The sequence below is a fragment of the Rhinolophus sinicus genome, chromosome 12 (genome assembly GCF_057876585.1).
Source record: "Rhinolophus sinicus isolate RSI-liver-muscle chromosome 12, RSI-T2T, whole genome shotgun sequence".
Lineage (NCBI taxonomy): Eukaryota > Metazoa > Chordata > Mammalia > Chiroptera > Rhinolophidae > Rhinolophus > Rhinolophus sinicus.
In genome coordinates this window covers 2,893,446-2,918,424 of record NC_142512.1, presented here as the reverse complement: position 1 = coordinate 2,918,424, position 24,979 = coordinate 2,893,446, and the positions used below count along the sequence as shown (strand labels likewise).

General features: G+C 40.0%; 1 protein-coding gene across 1 annotated transcript in view; it reads right to left on the bottom strand.

Moving 5' to 3' along the window:
* Positions 1-24,979, bottom strand: part of LOC148756436 (ankyrin repeat domain-containing protein 26-like) — a 56,893-nt gene that overhangs the window by 24,547 nt on the left and 7,367 nt on the right. The window contains exons 5-13 of the mRNA XM_088801856.1: positions 23,564-23,713; positions 20,681-20,751; positions 20,247-20,340; positions 19,572-19,641; positions 12,148-12,324; positions 11,289-11,491; positions 8,463-8,636; positions 3,165-3,367; positions 1,736-1,961 (exon numbers count right to left, since the gene is read on the bottom strand). Coding sequence (XP_088657982.1) covers positions 1,736-1,961; positions 3,165-3,367; positions 8,463-8,636; positions 11,289-11,491; positions 12,148-12,324; positions 19,572-19,641; positions 20,247-20,340; positions 20,681-20,751; positions 23,564-23,713 — 1,368 coding nt within the window. The remainder of the gene's footprint in view (positions 1-1,735; positions 1,962-3,164; positions 3,368-8,462; positions 8,637-11,288; positions 11,492-12,147; positions 12,325-19,571; positions 19,642-20,246; positions 20,341-20,680; positions 20,752-23,563; positions 23,714-24,979) is intronic.

Below are 24,979 nucleotides of genomic sequence, written 5' to 3'. Positions count from 1 at the left end.
AGGGGACGGGGTGCAGCTCCCACATCACAGCCCAGGGGAGGCTAAGCGGGGCAGCAGCAGCATCCCCCCACCTCCCCAAGAATCCCCACCCCTCTCCAGATGCAGCAGTGCTGGCACCACCAGGGACCAGTAGCAGCAGCAGAAATACTTCTCCAGCCTCCACCCACAGCACGGTGCTACCAGGGCCACAGGGAACCAGGTGGGCTCAGTGGGCTCAAGACAGACTCGCCTCAACCAGCCCCTTCCCCTGTTCCCTCCCACGGTGCTGGTGCCCAGAGACCCTGGTGGTCTGGATACAAGGCAACACCCATCAGCCTGGTCACCCAGGCCAGCATAACCACACTCACAGCTAAGCCCCCACACGTGGACACCCCAGGCTCAAGTAGCACCAGTGAGAGGAAACAGAACCTGTGCTATTGAATCAGCTACTGAAAAACAAAACAAAGACGTCTAGTTATCTACCTGCTGAATTGCTTGAATCAAATTTTACACCTGGAATCTATGTAATTTTACTAACAAATGTCACCCCAATAAATTGAAAAAATTTTAAAAAATGTACATGAATAAGACAGTGTTCACTACTTCAAATGAGCCTGCAGAAGAACAAGCCATCCAGCAGCATGAACACCCAAGGTGACACGGTAACACTGAGACAATGACACTTCTCCAGAAACCAAGTCAAAGTCACGGACAATTGTGATCTACGTGATAGAGATTTCAAAATAGCAGCCATGAAGAATCACAATGAGATACAAGAAAACTCACAAGGCAGTTCAATGAGTTCAGGAGTAAAATTAATGAACAGGAGCACTTTATCAATGGTATGAAAACTATAAAAAAGGTCCAAACAGAAATCCTGGAGCTGAATGAAGAACTCAAGAAATGAGATAAAAAATGGACATTTTAATAACAGTATGACACAAAGAAAACAAGTTGGTATTAAAGACGCCATATCATTGCCACCTCAGTCATCAATAATTCAAGTGATGCCAAGATGTACAGATATAAGTGAACTTCACCTTGAATATTCAAATATTTGCTCAATTTACCTCTTTAGAAAACGTACTGTTGCTTAGCAAGATATTTTATTTTATTATTACTTTTTAAGCAAGACATTTTAAATCATCGAAATAAAAAATGCTATAAGTAAAATAGAAATTAAGGATGTACTGTCATGTAAAAAGATGACAACTTTTAACTTAAAGAGACAAATTAATCTGTTCAGTGTTACAAGTTTGCTGAATTCATAAAAAGGATCTACCTCGGTTTCACTGAAATAAGAAATATCCACATGTAGTTAGTGAATGTCAAGCATTCACTTACGCTTAGAGGTGGCAAAACTGGGCTGTAGGAAAACTAAATTTGTTATAAACCATCACCAAATTAAAGACAATGCAGAAGTAAGCCAAAGCATCTCAAAGCATACCGTTCGTTGTTAGGCAATAATATTTCATTTGTAAAATCTAATTGACAGCAGCTTTTCCAGAAATTTAAACTGTGTCAGTTAATTACATTTATTGAATGCAGTTAATGACAGGTAGCTCTTAAAACATGGGAGATGCAGGGACTTACAAAAGATTGTAAAATTTCTGTCTCCTTTCAACATTAGCACACATAATTATGCCTTTTCCGTTGTGTGCATTAGTCAATGAAACAACTAAGAATCTCACTAAGTTAAGAACAAGAATTATCTCGGAAATCTGAAACCCAAAGGAAAGAAGATAATATAACTCACCTTCCTCAAGTTGCTCAACGTGCCATCATTAGAAGTCTGTGGGGTTGACGTAAGAATCACCAACTGTTCTCTTGGAGCAGGGTTTCCTGGAGGTAAGAACCGATCATGTAGCCTTCCAATACAAGGTGGCAGCAGGTCTGGCCTCCTAGGAGCGGTGCTGAGTGAAGGGTTCTGTGGTGCCTTCGTGAGAAGGAGGGTTCTCATCTCTGCCAGTGTGTCATCAGTCCTGTGAAGATTGTAAGAGCAAAGACTTAGTACTTTATTTTTCCTTAATGATTTGCATTTTTTAATGTTGCCATAATAGTAAGTGGAATTGCCCATGAAACGAACACTGAACATATGTCAGGGCAGACCTACCATGTGCAGGGATAGGTTTCAAATCGTTCTAAGTAAGCACATATGTTTCTATGGGGAAGCCAGACTAAGAAGTAATTCAAAGTAGGGAGGGGAGGAAAAGGGCTATCACTGATGTCCACGGCTTCACAGATAATACTTGCTGCCTTCTGGAATGGCTGAACCAATAAGATTCTTGAGGATTGCCATGAGACATACATAGTAAACGAGTTTAGAAATTTTTTTTTTAAATCCCACCAAGATATTTTCAAGCATTTGCTTTCACCGCCCTTGGCTAATCCCCTCATCACCCTGAAGAAATTAACCATTTGGCACTGAGGTGTCATTTAGAACAATGGCCTCTGGGGGAGAACAAGAGAGCCTGGTTGGTGATCATACTGAACTGAAACAGCTCCGGAGGCGTGTAGCTTATAACACTGTTACCAAGGCACTGGAGGTGCGATCTGCCCTTTCTGTCTTCCACACACCCCCTTAGGCTGACCACCTCATTTTTTTAGCCACTTCGTAGGTTACACTACCCTTCACCCCTATGTTAACCTTCTCCTATATGTCACGTGTATGCCTTTGTGTACATCAGAAGAACTAGAAAAAACAGCTTGTCTGAAAGCGACCTCTAGAGATAATAACACAATAAGAGCACAATAAGAGAGGGTACATTTACCAAGTGCCAGAATATGCAGAGTACTTAAGCCTTTGGGTTTAAGTGGTTATCTTATAATAAATAGTTACCTCATTAAAAACTATTTAGGGAATTCTGACAAGAAATTATATAATAAACAGCGCTGTCTAAATCATAAAGCTTCAAAAACACTTTGCTTAAAGACTGGTAGATCAGATTAACTCTATGAAAACCGCGAGAAGGAAAAATACAGTCACGTAAAACCAAAAATGGGGAGAGATGCATCCTGAACTAACATTTTAAAAGTAATTTATTCACTAACATCATTTTCCAAAATTATACTATTTAGTAAGCTTTCACTTCCTGTTAATCTCGGGAATCTGCCTGGATAAAAATTATACTTTAGAGGCAAATTAATGAGCTCGATTGGTTTTCTCTGACTTTGTTTGGACTTACTTGTTTAGTTCTTTTTCCAATGATGTTCTAAGTTTTAATTCCTCTAGGCAGAGGTGCTTACATTCTTCCAATTCTATTTTAGAAGAAGTTTGCACTTTGCAGAGTTCAGATTCCAGACGTTTCACTCTGAGTTCCAGGTCACTTATGGAAGCACCATCATAGTCATTTAACGGGTCTACGTTTTCTTGAGATGTTGCTTGTTCCTAAAGCCAACGGAAAGGATACATTTTAAAAATAATTATAAACTGAATAATTACAGTCTATTTGTATTCTTTAGTTTTAAGTAATAATTTGGAGGGAAATTTAAATGTAAAAAAAGCTGAAGTCTAACATATTGATCATCAATATGGAATGAAATAAATCTGAATCATGAAAATATTTTGAATCACCTCATCTGACTATTCCAATAAGGGAATCAATTTTAAATTTTAAAAATTGAATATGACCTAATAATCTAAGAGTATGGTGCAATTTTTAAATCACCCTTTTTCTTTATTTCCTAATAGTCTCGTTTTCTATCAAGTGGTCTTAAAAATAAAATGATTTTCCCGAAAGAATGATTCTCAAAGATCAACTGAGTGATAACAATGATGGGAACTGAAATATTAAAAAGGAGAAGCAAATCCCACCTTAGTTCTAGAAATCTAAAAAATAATAATAATAACTGCTTTTAAGGGGAGTAGAGGAATCACATACAATATGTATATCTAAAACATAATTTGCAGTGAAATGCATAAGGCATGTTAAAAATCAATGAACTAATCTGTAAAAATAGATTTAAAAATTTTTTTCTACTACATCCCATCTTGCTCAGTCTTCAATATCCCAGAATTTATAGTGTTCTGCTTCACTCTTTTCTACCACATTCGTCACTATATGAATTTTGAGGTTTAATAATTTTTGTCTCCACTTTTTATTCTCTAGTTTTTCACATGACTTTTGTACTCCTTTCATAGATAATACCTCCTGTTTAAGATTGATTTTCTTCCACAAGATGTACACATCTTTTTTAAAAAAAGTTTTTAAAACAAAATTTATTTTTTAAATTGGGGACCAGTGTTTTTTCCAGGACCCATCAGCTCCATGTCAAGTAATTGTTTGCAATCTAATTGTGGGATGCACAGCTCGGCTCCAAGTCAAATCGTTCTCTTCAATCTACTAGTTATGGAGGGTACAGCTCACAGACCCATGCGGGAATCGAACCGCCAACCTTGGTGTTATGAGCACTGCACTCTAACCACTGAGCCAATGGGCTGGCCGCCCACTGGGGGCTCAGCTCCAAGAACTAGCCATTGTTTTCAATCCAGCTGTGGGGGGTGTAGCTAACTGGTCCATGTGGGAATCGAACCAGCCACCTTGGTGTTATGAGCACAATGCTCTAACCATTGAACAAAGTGGCCACCCCACAGATGTAGACATTCTGAAAATGCAGTTTCCAGTTTTGCTGTGAGATCCTCGTTCTGAATGAGTAAGATAGTATAATTTGGTTACAAAGGAAGTTGACTGAGAATAGTCTAACCACAAACCAGGATCAACTTTTGAAATAAATTCAATTGCAATAAAATGTCATCGATACTGCAGCAGAGTCTTAGAATGTGGAACCTTGAATTACTCAGAATGAGGAACAAAGACATAAGCACCAGGAGTCTCAAAAATGCATCCTTTATTGTCATCGACTTTGCCACACAACATCTGCACTTAATTTTCTACCATTTCTTGAATGATTGTTTCATGTCTTTCTTCTATAAAATGACTATAAGTCACCTCTGAGTTTATAGTCTCTCACCTGTTCCCCATTATTTCTTAAGAAGTTGTAGGGAGTTACAAGTAACCCATCTTGAGTTACTTCGGCCTCTGTCAGCTACAAATGTTTCATGGTAATTTGAATTGCTTTCCAAGAAGAAATGATTCCCAAGGTCAAGGAGAAATCACATCTCACACTATGAATGTTTAGCGAGATGATTGCTACATTTTTTTTCAACAACAAAAAAAGTCTGAATTTGATAATGCTGTCTTGTAATCCTCTCTTTTTGTTTTTTTATTTTTTTGTTGTTGATTTGCATGACTTCCTTGTATATTTTGGATATTAGCCCCTTATCGGAGGCACTGTTTGCAAAAATCTCCCATTCAGTTGGTTGCCTCTTTATTTTGTCGATGGTTTCTTTTGCTGTGCAGAAGCTTTTAAGTTTCATATATTCCCATTCATTTATTTTAGCTTTTACTTCCATTGCCTTTGGAGTCAAATCCATAAAATGCTCTTTGAACCCAAAGTCCATAAGTTTAGTACCTATGTTTTCTTCTATGCAGTTTATTGTGTTAGGTCTTATGCTTAAGTCTTTGATCCATTTTGAATTAAGTTTGGTACATGGTGACAGATAGCAGTCCAGTTTCATTCTTTTGCCTGTGGCTTTCCAATTCTGCCAGCACCATTTATTGAAGAGGCCACATTTTATCCATTGTATGTTTTTTGCTTCTTTGTCAAAAATTATCTGTCCATATTTATGTGGTTTTATTTCTGGGTTATCAATTCTATTCCATTGGTCTATGTGTCTGTTTTTCTGCCAATACCATGCTGTTTTGATGATTATAGGCCTGTAGTACAAGCTAAAGTCAGGGAGTGTGATACCTCCAGTATTGTTCTTTGTTCTTAAGATTGCTTTGGCTATTCAGGGTCTTTTGTGGTTCCAAACAAATCTGATGGTTTTTTGTTCTATTTCGTTAAAATATGCCATTTGGATTTGATGGGGATTGCATTGAATCTGTGTATTGCTTTGGGTAATATGGCCATTTGAACTATGTTGATTCTTCCAATCCATGAGCACGGAATGTCTTTCTATTTCTTTGTGTCTTCTTCAATTTCTTTCAAAAATGTCTTATAGTTTCCAGCATATAGGTCTTTCACATCCTTGGTTAAGTTTATTCCTAGGTATTTTATTCTTTTTGCTGCAATTGCAAAAGGAATTGTTTTTTGTATTTCTTTTTCTGATATTTCATTGTTAGTATATAGGAAGGCAATGGACTTTTGTGCGTTGATTTTGTAGCCAGCAACTTTACTGTATTCGTTGATTATTTCTAATAGCTTTTTGGTGGAGTCTTTAGGGTTTTCTATATATAGCATCATGTCATCTGCAAAGAGTGATAATTTAACTTCTTCATTCGCAATTTGGATGCCCTTTATTTCTTTCTCTTGCCTGATTGCTCTGGCAAGGACTTCCAACACTATGTTGAAAAGCAGAGGTGATAGGGGAGAGCCCTGTCGTGTTTCTGAATGTACAGCAAATTTTTCACCATTAATTTATGAGATTAGCTGAGGGCTTGTCATATATGGCCTTTATTATGTTAAGGTATTTCCCTTCTATACCTATTTTTATTAAGTGTTTTAATCATAAATGGATGTTGTATCTTGTCAAATGCTTTTCTGCATCAATTGATATAATCGTATGATTTTTGTCCTTTATTTTGTTTATGTGATGTATCACATTGATGGATTTGCAGATGTTGAACCATCGTTGTGCTCCTGGGATGAACTCCGCTTGGTTGTGACGAATAATCTTTTTAATGCATTGTTGTATTCGATTTGCTAGAATTTTGATTAGGATTTTTGCATCTGTATTCATCAGAGATATTGGTCTACAGTTTTTTTGTGTTGTCCTTACCAGGTTTTGGTATCAGGGTAAAGTAGGACACATAAAATGAGTTGGGGAGTACTGTCTCGTCTTCAATTTTTTGGAAGAGTTTATGCAGGATTGGTATTAGATCCTCTTTGAAGGTTTGGTAGAATTCACTAGTGAAGCCATCTGGTCCGGGACTTTTGCTTTTGGGAAGGTTTTGGATGACTGATTCAATTTCCTTACTGGTGATCGGTCTGTTTAGATTTTCCAGTTCTTCATGGTTCAGCCTAGGAAGGCTGTATGTTTCTAAGAACTTGTCCATTTCTTCTAGGTTATTGAATTTGGTGGCATATAGTCCTTCATAGTATTCTTGGATGATCCTTTGTATTTGCATCGTGATAAATTCCCCTTTTTCATTCTGATTTTGTTAATCAGTGTCTTCTCTCTTTTTATCTTAGTGAGCCTAGCATGTGTGTGATGACGACGATGGGGATGAAAGACAGTTAAACAGTCATCCTTCATAGTGGGAGATCAATAAACTATGTTTACAATAGGGGGGGGAATTTTAAGTAGCTATGTAAGCCTGTTATGTGGAGGTGAATATGGAAAGGACCAGCTAAGTATGTTGAAAGTGGTTATCTAGGGAAGCAGGAAAAGCAGGTGGGGGTGTAGCCAAGGACCTGCTGTTTTTCTATACAAAGCTTGTGGAACAACCGATTCTTAAACCGTGTGAATGCAAAACTGATTTTTAAAAAAGAACTTAGTGGTGATAAAAAGTAAAACAAGCAATATTGCTATCTTGCAAATTGCCAAACCTAACTGTTGCACAGGCTCAGTTCCTGGCTCAGCAAGTAAGTGGGTTAGGAGCCATTTGGTGCAGGGTTGAAGGAGAGCCTTTATCATACCACTCACACATCCACAGTGTTTTGACCTACATTTGAATTACAGCTTGTTTTCATTTTCTAGGGTGAATTTTCCAATCTGGGTTGAATTTCCTTGCTACTTCTCAATTTTCCTGGGTCACACTTCTTACACACTTCCCCTCTCCTTACTGGCTGTCAGTTTAAGTTTGTTAAGAAAACACAAATTACGTGACATATTAAACTTGACAAACAACAAAAGAAAGACAAACCACCTAAAATGTTTCAGAATAAATTTCACACTCTCTAAACCCCTATTTCTTGTGATTAATGAAAATGAAGATTAACTTATTTATTTGAGAAAAACACATGCTGAACTTGGGATGTGTTTTCATCATATTTTATACAGCGTGTACATCAAGCCAGGATGTTCAGGTGTCAGGGATTTTATTTCTAGGTTCCAGCCCTGCCTTAGTTAGGAGGAACTCATCAACCTGATACCCACATAGAAAACATTAGTCTTGGCAACTAATCACCGACTTGCGGGTTGTTAAAGACTGAGAAGGTGGTTAGTCAGGACAGACTGGAAAAAAGAAGGACGATCTCTTTTGTCATAAAAGGTAATCAATATTTTTCCATTTCAGCAATGATAACCCTTACAAGCATTATGTTATACTTAAGAAATAAGAGCCAATTTATCTTTGCTACACTGAAATTTTCCCACTACTTGGCTCCTCTGTGTTGAAAAGAAATAGTGGTATTTGTAGCAACTGTCCGGGTGCGGTTTTGTAATTTGCTTAACACAAAACCAAAGCCAGAACACTTACAGCCATCCTAACTTCAACAAAGGAGTCTTCTGAGTGGCCGCTTGAGTTCAGCTTGAGCTGTAATTCAGACACCATGCCCAGCAGATCTGCCATTTTAGCTTGAAGGCGCGCCGCCTGGGTCTTTAGCTGTTCCATTTCCTGTTCTGCTACTGCTTTGGGGTCCCCAGGTGGGTCCTGGAAATGACAAGGAACAAAGCGAATTAACTAATCAATCCAAGAATCTGGCCGTCAAACTCCAGTGCTCCACACCCACTGGGAAGGCAGTTTCTCAACATCTTTGTCCCCTGTGCTTTACAATAGAATATTCTAGCTTGTCCTTGGCAATTTTTTTTTGACATAACATTGAAAACGAACATTTTCATATCATTTTATTGTATTGAAATAATAGCAAATTAAAATAACCTCATGAAAGAAAGGCTTCCTCAGCATGCTGGAATAATCTGATAGTATGAAAATAACCAACCAGACCTTGGCAATGGTAGACTTGCAAGTTTTAGTCCAGAATATCAGAAAATAAGGACAAATGCTGCCACAATTCAACCTCTTGCATTTTATTTTCCTCTACAAATGCACACCCACCCCCTCGCTCCCCATAACTGTCATGTCCACTTAGAAGCCCAAGCATCAAGGACATCACTTGGCACAGTGACAGCAAAACACAATGAAAGGTCCAAAATTCTCCCAGGTATATCGTCTGGATACTATAATACTCTGGGTTGGTGCTTTAAGATGCTAAGCTTAAGTCTGGTGAGAAATAAGCCGACTGAAAGTTCAGAGGCTGGTATGAAAGCTCAAAAAATTAAATTTCAGCCTCTGTAAACATGGATAGTTCAGCAATACATCAAGTACATGTTGTGTTCAGCCAGATGCAATTACTGCATATGACAAAGTCACAAGACAGACCCTGTTTAGATGTAGCCTTTTACTTGGGAGCAGGGAGAAGAGACTCGACTCCACACTCAGCTAATCAGTGTATGTGCTGCCTTGAGCAGATTCACTTAATGTCTTGGCCTCAGTTTACTTGAGTTAGAAAGAAAGACATGGCACACAGGGTCTCTGGTCCCTTCCAGCTCTGACCTTCTCGGCCTCTCTGATTTCCTCCTCAGGAAACCTTCACTACTCTTGAGGGCATGGCCACCACCACCAGAAATACGCTTGAGAAGCCCTGATGCTGAGGGCGGATTCCCCCCTGTGGAAACAGCGGCAAAGATGGGCCAGCATGAGTGAGACAAGTCCCAGGCCTTGAGAGCTTTACTAAGTGAGGAAGATGACCGCCTAAACCTAAAAACCACCTCAAGGGAGGGAAGGGTCAGCCTGGGAGGCACAGTCTGGGGGGGAGAAGGCTGATGACCAAGGGTATTAAAGAGCCCCAAGTATCTCATTGTTCCAACACCAAGTCCTTTGTCCCAAGGACTCGTTTCTGAGTCCTGCTTGTAGCTCACTTCGATAGATCACCTGCCCTGAAACAAGCGGTCCAGAGTTTCAACTTCTGATCTCAGCTTCTTCCAATGCTGGGATCGGTAAGAAAACCTACAGGCAGACAATCTCAAACTGCTTCTGGAAGCTTCCTTTTTGGCTTCAATGTGTTTGGCTGAAGCCAACTGTCAGCTCACATCCCAAAAGCCAAGGGAGGAAAACCATACAAGACGTCTTCTTCCAGAGAATACAAAATGACTCATATATCCCAGGTGTAATCATTTCTTCAGAGTATTATACCTCAAAAACATTCAGACAATGAGCGATTTCCCCCCAAAAGTGACGTAACCTCTTCCAACTGGAAGACACGTTGAAGCATCAGATGTGGTAAGCCTTATCCACAGTGAAACATTTCCAACACTAATATAAATGCACTAAAGCTCAATGTTTTCATTGTCTCATGAGCACCAGTTGATGAATAGATCACTGATACAAACTGACACTTTTCTAAACAACTTTTCATCCTTTGGATTATTCTACATCATCCCCTTTGCATTACTTTCTTTCCATGTTAGTCCTCTGTTCGCATTCTTTACCCATTCAAGAAATTAGCGATCATCAAAGTTCAAGGTAAAGTCTCAAGAAAGATCACTGATATCTGGAGTTACGTCCTCCCTGAATCAACCCAGTGCTCTGTCCTCCAAAGAGTTAAGATCCAGGTTTGGAAGAAAATGAACAGCAGATGCGTCCATGTAAACAAATAATACCCAGTGAGCGTTAGCAACCAGGCAGACGCTGCACATGTGCTCTGCTTTGTTTTTCACTAACATCTTTGATACCCACTCTGCGTTGTGAGCATATTTCCCAGGTTCTTTGGGTCAATGAAAGCACGGCAACCCTATATAATCTTCTATCACAATATACATTTGTTAAACCATCTTTCAGAAGTAAATGTACAATGGAAAGTGATGAATCTATCTTAGACAGAGAGGAAGGACAAGGTCAGTAAGTAAAGCTTCTGAGTAACAGATTTCTTAAAATGTAATCTTATATCACAGACACACTGAAAACTAACACTTGGATGGTTCTAGGCAGAGGTCCTTCTGCACTGTCTATAATGAATACAAAACATTAGTTTATAACTGCAACATTCTTTTGACTATAATCAATATGGTCAAAGCTTTACAAATGTCTTTCCCCCAACAGTAATTTTTCATGACCCTTAAACCTGCAACCAACCTTCTCAGCAAGAACACTTTTTTCAAGGTAATGCAAAACACCTGTCTAACTTGAACCATGAAAGGTTTTGGTCTAGAAGTCAACACAAATAAGGTTCTACAAATAAGATACTACAAATATTAGTCAAAAAAAAATAAAAAAAAAAAAATCACAGCTTATCAGTCTGCTCACCTGGAATGACCTTTCTGATTTCCCTTTTAGTTTTCCAAGTTCCTCCTTCAAATTTTCAAATTCATGATTCAAAGCCATTAGGCGTTCTTTGGCTTCTTTGCTCTGGATCCCAAAAAAAGGGCGTTCTTCTTTCTGTTTCTCTGTCCAGGCTGAAAACTCCTCAAATCGTCCTTTCAGACCTCGTTCATTTAGCTTCATGGCTTCTGTATGGGGTTCACAGTGAGGGCGTCACACACCAGGGGACTGAACCTGATTTCATGAATCACACTGCCCCTCAGACCCCTTCACCGGGAGGCTCTGGATCTAAAGATGCCACGTTGGGCCTGGGCCCAAGGATCAGCCAGAAGAAGACTGTAGCAAGATGAGGGGCTTTTGTTTTCAGACAGGACCAGCGGGTCTAATGGCATTTCTAGTCCTCATAAGTCTCAAGAAAATAAAATTGGTTCAGGTACCTCCAGATAGCACAAGTACCTGTGTATAACTACAGAGACTAACCCGATTCAAACACAGGTCCTGCCAAAAGCCATGGCTTGAGATAGTAGAATGCTTCCTCTTAACGAGGTAATAATATGTAGGACTAACTGCAATAGTAGCAGCCTTCTTTCTTTTTCCTTTTAAATGGACTAAATGTCAATATGCTATTTCCCAGAGACACATAAAATACTTTTTATACTTACCTTCACCAAAAGTAAACAATGAAAGCAGCTTTAGCCTTACTGAAAGCTTAATTCTGTACTCTTTCTGTCCCCAGGGAACCAGACAGAGAGCAGGGAGTTCACAACAAGCCTTATTACAAAGGGTATTATGCTCAGGAAGGTCCAGGGTGAATGGAGAAACACGGGGGCCAGGTGCTGCTTGCCTTTCAGCAGATGGTTCTCCATCAGGAGCTCCTTCATTTGCCGCAGCAGCTCCTCTGGGGTGAATGTGTCCAGGTTTGGGGGAGCCAGATTGGGGGGTCCATTTCCTGTGGTTTCGTCGGGGCTGTCCCCCTTTTCAGTTAGGCAGTTAAGTGGTTGGTGGGACATGGCAACAGATCCTATGGAAAAGTTACAAACAGAAAATATAGCTGTCCGTCCTCTGCAAGGGTTCCCCCTGAATCCCACCAAATCCATTAGCAATTGCTAATATGTATTCCAAAAGTTGCCTACTTTCCCTCCCATTATATTTTGAATATTTTTGACTCTTTTAAACAAAGGCATATCCTAGCTCAGTGTGTATGTGTGTGCATGTGTATGCCTGTGCATATGGGTGTGCAGAGGGGTACAGTGAGGAGCTGGGAAATGGAGGAGGAAATAAAGGGCACGGCATCATGATGATCGGGAATCTCAGCAAGACTCATTCAGGAGGATTTCCATATGTACATATTTGTAGATTTGGGCAAAGTATCATTGAGCTGATTTTCCCATGCAAATCATTCCATTCAAGTCTCCATACTGTGGGAGAATTGTGTGGTATGTTAAGTATATTTCAGTAAGCTGTTAATAATCTCCATATTTTATTTCTTGTATTCTTGGCTAAGAAGAAAGGGAGAACTAACATATTTTGGATGCTCATTATGTCCTGAATCACTGCATCAGACACATCAGCTCCTAATCCTCATTGAAACTCCATTATATTTAGTTTACAGCTGACAGAGCTGAGTTCACTGAGGTTTTACAGCTCATCCAAAGTCACTTAAGAAGAGGCACAAACAAGTATCAAGGATGACTCCAAACCCAGGTATATAGGACCATAAAGTGATGACTGAATATTTAGGCTTCAATATTGGATCATTTTGCAAAGCACACTAAAAAGACTAAGAAATCTCGCCTAGTTATTGCATGTTCTGAGACTGTTTTAAGCATACCACTTAACCTGTAGAGGGGCAAAGCCGACGTCAATAAGACACAAGTGCATCCCAACTCCACTTCTGTAGGGCCTATCACCTGGGCAAACAGAACTCTCCTCTCATGACTGGCTGCATGCTACAGGCAAACATTTTCTTTTACACACTTCATGAAGAAGATGATAAGCCTTTTCATGAAACCCTGCGGTCAGTGAAGACGAGGAGAGAGAAGTACACTCTGATATCTCACTGTATCATCACGACTGAGTGCTCTCCCAGTGCCCATATAAGAAAAGGCAACCAACACACTAGTGCAGGACGGTACTTCCTCCTGATCCAACAGGAGGCGGCACCCGGGCTCTCTGGGGGTCCCCTGGCATCAAGAGGCCGGCGACCTGCCTTTGATCTAAAGGTCCTTGTAGGAAATCAGAGATGGAGCTACTACTGATGGGACAGCAGGCCCCCAACAGTGTCACCTGTGTGACTTCTCCCCAGGCAGCTAGCACAAGGAAAGGCATTCTCATGAGATTCTTTAATGAAAATGGCAATGTCAGGAAGTAAAAACACTGATAAAGCACGATATTCAAGTGTGAGCCGTTGAAGGCACCGATGTGTCCCATATCCCAATTCATTTAGCAAAGAGGATACTGCTGACGTGTGCTCTCTGATAGTATCAGGGGACGAGAACGAGCTGCTTTTGTTTTCCAAATAAAATAATCTGGATAAAAATAATTCGGTAAAGCCATTTTCTGGCTTTCCATAAAATTCAGTTTTGTACAGAATGATATTGGTGCTAACATTTCATAAAAATGGGTTTTTACTTTATATCAGTGTTCCCATCTATTTTGCAGGGGAATACTAAAGTTCTAGGTGATAGACCTAAAGATAAAATCCTTGTAACGTGTATCATTTACTCGTGCACATTAAATTTCCTCATTGTATTCGATGAGTACATGACACTTCGAAAAAGTAAATGGACATATTTAACAGATTTTTAAAAAGTACCTAAGCAGGTATCTACAAATGTGTTTGGTTCCATTTCATTATACGCACACATTTCTCCTTAATAGTTTTTCCAAGAGAGGGGAAAGAGGAGGAAAGGAGAGGAGAGGGGAGAGGGAGGAAAGAAAACCACCCGGATATTTTTCCTCTTTGACTATCCTTTATACCTCTACCAAGTCTTCAGACACACCATAAAGGAGTTAAACAGCTTCTAGTTATTACATTGGTGCTTCTCACTTTTCCAGGTTGCCCAGATTTTATAAGGACACCAGGAAAAAACAACAACAGGGTTATACTAAGGGAGATGGTAGAATAAACACTGGGTGCCACAAACAGATGTGTGACCTCCAGATGTCACCTGACCTCTTGTGATGGTCAGCAAATGTGTCTTATCCAGCAAATGATCATTACAGTAGTTTTCAGCTCAAAAAGTGTTCTTAAGCTTCTAATAAGGTCACAGTCCAACCCATACCATTCAACACATGCACCCTAACAGCCCAGGGCCATGCCACCGTCTCACACTAATAATACACATGCCTATCCTAGCTATAGGAAAGCCTTCGGTATTCAGCATTGTTAGGGAAAATTATTTGGTAATGCAGATGTCACAGTAAATAAAGTTAGCCTGCATGCTGAATATAAGTATGTAAATACCAAAATTATAAGCATGTAAATTAGTACCAAAATTTTACTAAAAGCAATTTAACTGACTTGTGGTGACTCAAAGAGAACTTTATGATTTTAGAATATTTCAAGGGGCCTCATTATGAATTATCACAGTACAGTGCATATGTGAAAGGTCTGTTGGTAAAATGCCAGTTAGAGGGAGTTGAGTCCTCTGTTTTTAACAACACCTTGAGCTGCTTTCAATGAAACAAACACAGAGATGTATTATATATCCTTGCACGCATCTTCAAAGGTTATGGAAATTGGAACTAAGCCATTTATTCCAAGTTCTACCCCATAACAGATTTTTTTCATAAAAGGCCAACTAATGTGGATCTGAAACGTGTCATTTACAAAGGTGATATTTAACTACAGAAGGCTGAATTAATTTAACACAGGATTTGTCAAGATTTCCCTGAAGAGGAAAAAGGAGAGCTGCCTAGAAAGTAAAACGATCAAAAGCAAAATCTCCAGGATCTTATTCCCAGACCCACTATTTGAATTCTTGATTATATTTTTTTATCATTCTTAATTCCAGAGGTCACGTAGTTCTAGCAATGACTTGACTTTGTAGGCATGAACTTAAATCTCATCCCTGAGTTGGGCTTTAAAATGATCCAGTCCAACTCCCTATTCTGGCTCTGGCGGCCCAAGATGGCAGATTAGAAATTTAACCCTGGTCTTGAACAACAACAACCAAAATGTCTCGTCTGGCTTTGTGGCAGATGGTCATATAGACCAGGCGTAAATGTCTTCAACGGCAGGAAATATGAGCAATGACCTTAGCAGGCAACTGCCCATTGTATTACAGGATGGTTCTCATTGCCAGAAAGTCATTTTGTATTGAACATAATCTGCCTTATACTGACTTCCCCCCACTGGACATTGGACCAGTGTAAATACCGTGTTTGCCCGTAAATAAGACCTGGCCGGACAATCAGCTCTAACGCATCTTTTGGGGCAAAAATTAATATAAGTCCTGGTCTTATTTTAGTATAATATAAGACCCGGTCTTATCTAACATAAAATGATACCGGGTCTTATATTAATTTTTGCTCCACAAGACCCTTTAGAGCTAATTGTCCAGCTAGGTCTTATTTTCGGGGAAACACAATAATACAGAATAAGTCTAACCCTACCCTGGTGTGGTTGATTCTCCAAATCTGCTGATTAAGTTTTCATAGGTTCAATCCCCATGTGGATGAAGAAATTTTAAACAGTGAAAACCTATTTGGTGATTGGAGACAATAGCTGGCTATTGGCAAAGTCTGGTTTGGGTTCACAAGGAAGCTGAGTAAGATTCCAAGACTGCATCAACTAAACCCATCCCCATCCTGGGAAAAGAACTCAAAGTATGCATCCTTCTAGCGGGATAGAAACAACTCTCATCTTTTATGCCAGAAATGGTATCCTGATTTTGTAACTTGCTAATATACGGAAAATGGAAATAGACTTCACCTCATCGCCCCGGGCAGAAACCTGGGAGCTGTGTTTGAGTCTTCCCATTTCCTCTTCCTCCAAGTCTAATGGGTCACTAATGGGTCACCAAAGGGTGTCACTTCCGCCCCCTCTCCATCCTCACCAGCTTAGGTCAGGCCCTTCTTGTCTCGTCTGGACTACAGATATCAACGTCGCACTCCACAGAGTACAGGCCTATTTTGTCCACAGCACCTAGGACATTACCTGACATAGTTGGGGGTCCAACAAATACTTGCTGAATGAAATTTCATAGCCTCCTACACAGTCTGACTCTCAGATCTCCCTCTCAGCCCCACTACCTCCATGGTTTCTTCCCCAACATGAGCTCATGTGCCCGCTTAAAGCCCTTCCCATACAAGACAGAGGTCCAGCTCCTTCCTGAGTGAGACAAATAGGGCCTTTCAGGATCTGGCTGTCACTTAACCACCAATATCATCTCCTGTCGCCATGCCACTCATACCCAGAGGACACTACAGAGCTCACAGTTCCCTGCACTCTTGCTTCTATGCCCTTGCATCTGTGTTCTGCCCTGTGCTTGAAATGAATGGCCGCCTTTTGCCCTGACAAACAGCCACTGGACAGTTCAATGTCCAGGTCAAGTAGATGTCCCGTTCTTTCCTCTGCGTACCCGATAGCGTGTTCCTCCTGTGTTTCACCTCCCTGGCCCTTTTCTGCAAAGTAATCACCCCATGCCCGTCCATCTTCCTGTCAAACTTAGACCCAGGCCTGTATTTCATTCTTCCTAGATGTTGTCACACAGCAGGCCCTCAGGAAATGTTTGTTGAAATGAAAAGAAAATGTAGTTTACCAAGGTATTTTAAAGTCTAACACTAGTAAAACACTTCCTGCTGCGTAGGTGACAAATCCACATGAGTTTCTCTACAGTTCTATGGCATTCACTACCAGATTCTTAAATTCAACATTTAAAACTTACCTTGAAAATCAGTACTGTTTTTCATGTTACTATTAGGTTGCTGCAAGAGTAATTGAGGTTTTAGTTTCGGAAATAACCTTTCCACCTTAGTCACTCAAGGGCCCCAGTGGTGGCAGCCCCTCACCACCGACACATTTTCACCCCTAAAGCCCAGTGGATAGTCTCACATCAAATTCTACTTAGAAGGCAATCTGGGAGCACACATAATAGCAGATAAGTGACTTTCAGCAAAGATAAATCAGGATGGTCTGGGACAACCTGTTGTTTTCAGTAAGTGAGGATGCTTTCAAATACAGCAGGGTGAGTGTTAAAAGATTACGCCCACCGACATAGCGGTGGTAACGTGAGCAACCAGAGGAAATTACAATGACAGGTGTTTGCAACAACTTCATCCTGGGTCATCCCACAGATGACCCCGCTAATTAAAATTACTGATAATAAGACATGCGTCGATTGCCAAAATGCTAACAAACCAGGTCAATGTGTAGCAAGGAAGGGACAGTACATTGTGAATGGCTGAACAAGGGAACAAAGCACATAAAGCTACTTCGTGTTAGAGAAAGAAGTAGGAGGAATTAAGGCCCATGTAAAGAGTAAGGACTTAAAATTTTCCATGAGGTAGCAGATATTAACTTTAAAGTGAACCGAGCAGAGTGAATATACATTTGGTTTTAAACATGTTGAGTGACACAAGTATGTTCTATACCTGATAGAAATTTAGTTAGTTATAAAACCCAAAATCCGTAACCTCAATTTGTCTGAAAAACTATGCTGTTTGCTTTTTTGTTTCTGATAATTGCCTAAAATTCTGGAAAGCTTTTTCTTAAAATGTAGAAATAAAGGAGCAATATATTTTCGTTCATGGTGAAAAAAAAAAAAAAAGAGTAATTGAGGTGTTTGCATTCATTTTTAACCTTTAAAAACCACAATTACTTTTGCACAAACTTAATGGAAAGATATCTGAACATCATTTCATAACATATATTCTGTTATTCAATCCTCATGCACATCAAAGTGAAAACAATGAGAACTTGTGATACGTATATTTTTTCTGCATGAAATAGATGTTATTTTAAAAACCAACAACAAAGTTTACTTGTTTTGTTTTGCTTTGTATTAACTGTTCCACAGATTCCAAAGAACATACCACACAGTTCAAGTATCTATAAAATTCACAAGAAGCAGGGCTCGGAGATCTACGTAAAGGGGGGCTTCCACGGTAAGGTAATAGACACAGTGACCAATTCCTTTCAAGAATAAGTTTGTTTTGGTTTTTGGAGGGTTTATTTGGATTCTATAGCATGAGATGCAACCTGAGGTCAATTACAAAAAGACGCTACTTTTATAATGCTGTTCACAATATCTAAAGAACTACTGAAACTGTCCCAGTAGAAAAATGGATCGTTCATCCCAAAGACTCTAATCATTGTCTTCTGTCTCCAGGGTAGTCCATTCCAGGGCGGTCCCTGGCCCTGGCCTCCTGTCAGGGCCTCCCAGCTGACTACAGACTGGGCAGGGCCTGAGGGTTAGCCTGGCCCCTCGACAAAGAGCAAGGGGGGGTTCCTGTTCACAGCGCCACTTGCTGAACCAGATCTCAGGCTTTGCATGTCCTACCACCACCTTAGGGTCCTACAGCTTTGGTCTTCCTTAAATAACTCTGTGGCACACATTTCTGTGCAACAGTTTTCCTGGTGAAGGAGGCAGAGGAACCTGGTTTCATTTTCTCTCCTCGATGTTTACTGCCTCCAGCTTACACATCTCCAACAGTAAAAGCAAGTCCTCACCCTCATCAAATATTCATATTCTCTCTCTCTGTCTAAATACATGTATATAAGTATGTATGTACACATATCCACACACAGACACCCACACATGTTCTAGACACAAGAGTTTATGAAGATTCCTTTGGGCCAGCTCTTCAGTATCCCACCACCTGAGAGAAGTCATTTGTTCTTTAGTGTTCCTGGGCCGTTTCCTAAACCTAGAGTAGTTTTCAGTATTTTACGTCTCCCAAAGGTGTACCCTTAACCACTTCCCTTATAATGAGGCACTAGCTGTAGAGTGATTGCCAACCCGCAGGACGGTATCACCTTACACCACCTTCGTGACCTTCACAGGAAGTCACCTGCGGCTGGCCAGGCCGGTGAAGGGGGAAGGGCGCTTAGGGATGGCTGCCCTCGTGGCCCTTTCCCACCAGGTCAGGATCCGCTGGGAACTGGAAACCCTCCCACAAGAGGGGACTCCCCAACCCCTGGCCACCCACTCCCCGATTGGCTCAGGATGGCAGGGAAGGGGTCTGCGGGAACAGCTTCCAGGGTAGATAGAGAAGAAGTCACCACCTCGCCCAACCCCGAAAGGCCCCCCGGCCCTGGCTCACCCGTTGCCTGAGCTCCCGCCTCTCTCTGGGTTACTGTGTCCTCGGCATCGTGCCCGCTGGGGAGAGTCTCCTAGTAAAAACCAAAACAGTGGAAAATAAGAGGAGGCCTGTGGGTCTTAGACATTTGGGTGGAGGAATGATGCTGAGGAAAGAGCTGGAAGCACAGGTCATTTCTTATGAAAAGGACAGAACAAAGACTCACAGGGGACAGCAAAGGGCCATGGAGAAGCACTGGCATGGGTAGCACTAAGTCCTAATCCAAGAACAGACAGCACACGTCAGGCTGTATTTCAGAATCGCTATGGACTAACGTGCCTTCCACTTTCCTTTTCTGCAGGGGAAACTTCAGCAGTCCGGCAGAATGTTGGGTGTGTGGGTGGTAGATAACTCGTTGGACAAACGAAAGGTAAATGAAATGTGGTATATATCAAATATTGCCTTTCGACTATCACAATCTTTTTGTATAAAAATCTGACTGCAAAAATCATTAATTTTATGAACTGAGATTTCTTTCTCTGTAGAGAGGAATTACATTACTCCCAGCAAGTAGTATCAACATGAATACAGTACTTTTATTAATGAGACTGTTCTTATTGTCTAAAATAGTATTATAAGCTACTATGACAGACATACACATTCCTTTGCAGTATGACACAAATGAAGAGATTGACTCACCAAGCTTGTACCTGACAGGTTCCTGTGAAGCTGTTCGATTAGGCCCACTAGCTTTTTAGTTGTCGTTGTTAGGTCAGTGCTTTCAGTGTCAAGCCTAAAGTGAATATTTTGACATAATTATTCTCACACATTGACTTTAAAGCATACCACATAATCTCTGAACAAATATCTGAAGGAGCAACTACATAAAATCTTACAATTTGAAAAGCGCATGATTTGGCAATTGTGCCGTTTTTCTAGTTGTGAATTGTGGATAATGTGCAAAATCAGAGACAATGTACACAAATTATTCTTTTCAAGGTAGCGCAAAGCTGACACTTTGACCCAGCTTCACACTCATGTGTTTATTGTTATAACTGATCTAACTGTCATACTACACTACACATCTGCTTTATAGATACTCAGGTTATTTTCTGTGCTGCTTTAACTTATACTTTTGTACGTGATCTTGAATCTTCTCAGTACATCTCGCATCCTCTGTATGTCGAGCTCTTGCTTCTTGCTGCTAAAATAAAGAAAAAGTGATGTTGAACTACTGATGATCTATGACATCTGACAACTAAGTTCGCAAACTTGTTGCAATGATGTTGCTCCCCTTTTTTTATATATGAGGGATTGTTCATTATGAATTTCTACCAACTGGACAAACAGTTAACCAAGTTTACTCTTTGGAAGTGCTGAAAAGGTTGTGTGAAAAAGTTAAGAGGACCTGAATTTTTAGCCAACGACTCATTGCTCTTGTATCACGACAATGCACCAGCTCACAGGGCACTGTCTGTGAGGGAGTTTTTAGCCTGTAAACAAATAACTTTATTGCAACACCCTCCCTACTCACCTGATCTGGCCCCCAATGACTAAATATGTCATTATCCAAAGATAAAGAAAATATGGAAAGGAAGACTCTTTGATGACATTCAGGACATCAAAGGTAATATGATGACAGCAATGATGGCCATTCCAGAAAAAGAGTTCCAAAATTGCTTTGAACTGTGAACTAGGTGGTGGCATTGGTGCATAGCTTCCCAAAGGGAGCTTTGTGACCGAAGTGATATTCAGAAACGAGGTATGTAGCACTTCTTCTAGAATGAGTTCTCACACTTAATTATCATACCTTGTAGTACAAATGACCCGAGAAGTCAAACATACTGTATTCCAAGCATCCCATCAGCTCTAATTTTAAATATTGACATATGTGAATTACCAGGCTAGTCCAGTTGACATGTTACTCTTGGGGGCAGTCAGATAGTTCATGGAATAGTTTGAGGGGCAGTAACTAAATAAGAGTCAAAATGCCAGGGTTTTTATCCCAAGTCCACCAGTTATTAGCTTGAGCAAAATACTTAAACTTTTTGGGTCTCAGTTTCTTCATGTATAAAATGAGACAATAGTGGCATCTACGTCACTGGGATATTGGGAAGATTAAATTAAGGAACATATGTAATAGAAAAGGACACGGCGCACAGTAAAATCAAAGGGTTTGCAGTTGGACTACAATGCAAATGCCACCTCCCGGATTGAGCATACAATTTCTATGACCATGAGAGGCAGGGTAAAGCCACTGACGTGGGAATAACGGACTCTAGTGCTAAACCCAACTTCCCAAACCAATTCATTCCCGGGAACTGATTATGTTGGGATGTGTTAGCAAGCACTCAGAAGAGCAGAGGAAAGCAACACGCTCTGGCAGATCAGAAAAGCCGTCCTCAGACCTGTGCAGTTAGAACGTGCTATCAATCTGTACACCCTGTCTGGCTGCAGAGAGGAAGGGCTGGTTCCCTTTAATTTTATTTTTTTTATTTTCATGGAGAGGGGGAAAATGAGCATTTCATTGGACAATTTTCTGTTAGATTCGTGCTTTCGATTTTATATATAATTGTGAGAAATACTTCAGAATAAAAATTTAGTTATATCAATGTCTCCAAGGGGAAGTATTGGTTTGGTATAAAGTATTTAATTTTATCCTAACAACTGTTAAAGAAAACATTTTTAATTTATGCCAGGATAGGTGCCATCATATCAAATACTATTTCCCCTTAGACAAACTTATACTTAGAAAGACAGAATTCTCGCTCATGAAAAATTAAAACTATGTCAAATTTAGGGCTTGATTGCTCTGCACAGACTATCTGACAAGTGCTGAGGAACATGAGTTCGATGAGAGTTCGAACAGTCAGAGAAAGCGTCACGGAGAGGCGAGGTTGGGAGCTGAAATCCGGGGGCAGGGAAATCAAAACATTGGCTCCCACCATAACTCGTAAACTCGTGTTCATAGCAGAATTATTAGCAGCCGAAAAGTGGAAACAACACAAAGTTCCATCAACTGATGAATGGGTAAGTATTCTGTCCACAAAGTGAAGTAATGTTGGGCCATAGGAAGAAATAGCTAACAATTGATATGTGCTACAACACGGTTGAACCCTGGAAACGTGACGTTACGGGAAAGAAGCGAGTCACAAAGGACCTCACTTCCTGTGATTCCATTCACATGAAACATCCAAAATAGGCAAATCTATGGAGACAGAAAGTAGATTGGTGGCTGCCTAAGGCTGGGAGAGACAGGAAGACGGGTGACAGCTAAGTGATGTGGGGTTTCTTTTGGGGGTGACGGAAATGTTCTATGATTGTGGTGATAGTTCCACAACTCTCTGAATGTAACGAGAGATATTGAATTGTATGTTTTAAATGGGTGAAATATGATATGGGAATTGCATCCCAATGAAGATTAAAAAGAACAATAGTGAATCTCGATTATTTTCTTAATTCTCTATTGTGGGTGTGCATACTATAATGATCTACATATTTCTATACTTTTACAATATTTCTAAAATGAAAACAAAATGAGGGAAATGTCTACTTCAATTGGTTTGTATAATGAACTTTCTGTACGAGTCAGTCTGAAGTCCATGAAATATATGCCAGTGCTGTAACCATTGACAAAAGTGATGATAAGAAATAAGACAAATGCCTGAATTGTTCTAGTAAACATCATCTTCTGATCTTAAATGGCTGCTCATCGTGGTCATGGAGCGATCACTACAAAATACTTTTAGTAGGAAAAAGTCTCTCCATTTCTATGAGGAACGCTGCCTATTTCTCAACGTTACCAAGGGTATAGACTCTAAGAAAAAACATGCAATGCGAATAGCAGGATGGAAGCCAGAGTTTAAGGAAGAAGTGCATTATAAAGATAATAAAATTATAATAAATTAATTACAACAAAAACACAAAAGAAAGCTGCCCTTGAAAATCAGGATCCTAAAACACTTTATATTAATCAACTATAGATGAACTGTTGACAGGTTACATTTCACACATACCTGATGTCTGAGTTGCTCTAACGTCTTGAAATCCTGTGTCTCAGCTTCTGAATTCATACGGTAATGTGATCTAACCTCCCGTGAAGCCTCTGACAGAGGCAGTTTTCTTGTGGTGTCAGGTAGCTCTTGTTGAAGTTGTCTCCCAACCACCTAGGAAGATGATGCTGTTAGTGATTTTATAATCACATCTATTAAATTATGTTAATAATCCCTAACTCTAACACATTAATATAATCTATAACTTGAAAAAGATCACCCCAGGCATCATTTCACCTTCTTTTCCTCTTTTGGGCACAAGTCTGTCTACTGAATCTGGGTAAGACACAGAAGGTGTTATCCTGCTGCCCACTCACTATTACATAGGTTACTTGAACAACAGATTCAGCCCCACTCCCCATTTCCCCTGATGAAGCTGCAAAGCTTAACAATCTACTGACATCTCAAGGGGAAATTGGTATGTTGGTGGGACTAGTGGTAGTCAATTCTACATTGTGGAATGTTTTCCCCCTTTTTTTTATCACAGGCTTAAATTGACTTCACAGGTCCTCACATACACAGTCCACTGCTCACAACCTTCCAACAGATTCCTGTATCTTAGAAGAAAAGCGAACTCATTCCAGTGGTCTTCAGGGCCCCAGGTAACGTGGCCTGGACCTCCTTCCTGCTACACATGAATCCTGCCTCCCCTCACTCGTCTGAAAATGGGGACCCAATGCCAAATTAATAAATCACAGACCGCTACAATTCTCTTTGAAATGGACAAACTTATGTCCAAATGATAGTAAATGGGCCTTGCGATGAGAAATACGAATTTGTAAAAATATTCAAGGACAATTATACATAGCAGTGGGAAGATCAAATCAAGTAGAGTTTTGATAAAACTCCTCACATTTGTCCAAAATCATGATTTAATGAAAAATTAGCTGTCTTTAAAGAGGTCACAGGTCATAAGAATACATTATTTGGGACTGAAATAGTTCCAATTTATATCAAATTGACATGAATAAAAACAAAATTATACCAACTAAAATGTGGAAGAAACTACTGAGGGAAAGGGACAGCATCTACACTTCAGTTCATGTGGGAAATCTAGAATTAACTCTACGTAATCCACTTAATTGAACCTTTATCTCTAAAAATTCTGTTTGCATAGGAGCATTTCCATTTATCTGCTTCACAATGGTATTACAATGTGGTAACAAAGATGAAAATTATTATTGCAGCAGTATAGGACTAAATCATTCATATCAATATGTATCTAATAACAATTTATACCTTAAAATTTCATAGTCAACACAATGTCTTGACTCAAAGTAAAGCACCTCACAGGTCTAAGTTTTATTGGCTGGATACAATGTATGCTTTTAAGCTGTTAGCACAAATGCATTTGTAATCTATATATTTTTAATATTCAGA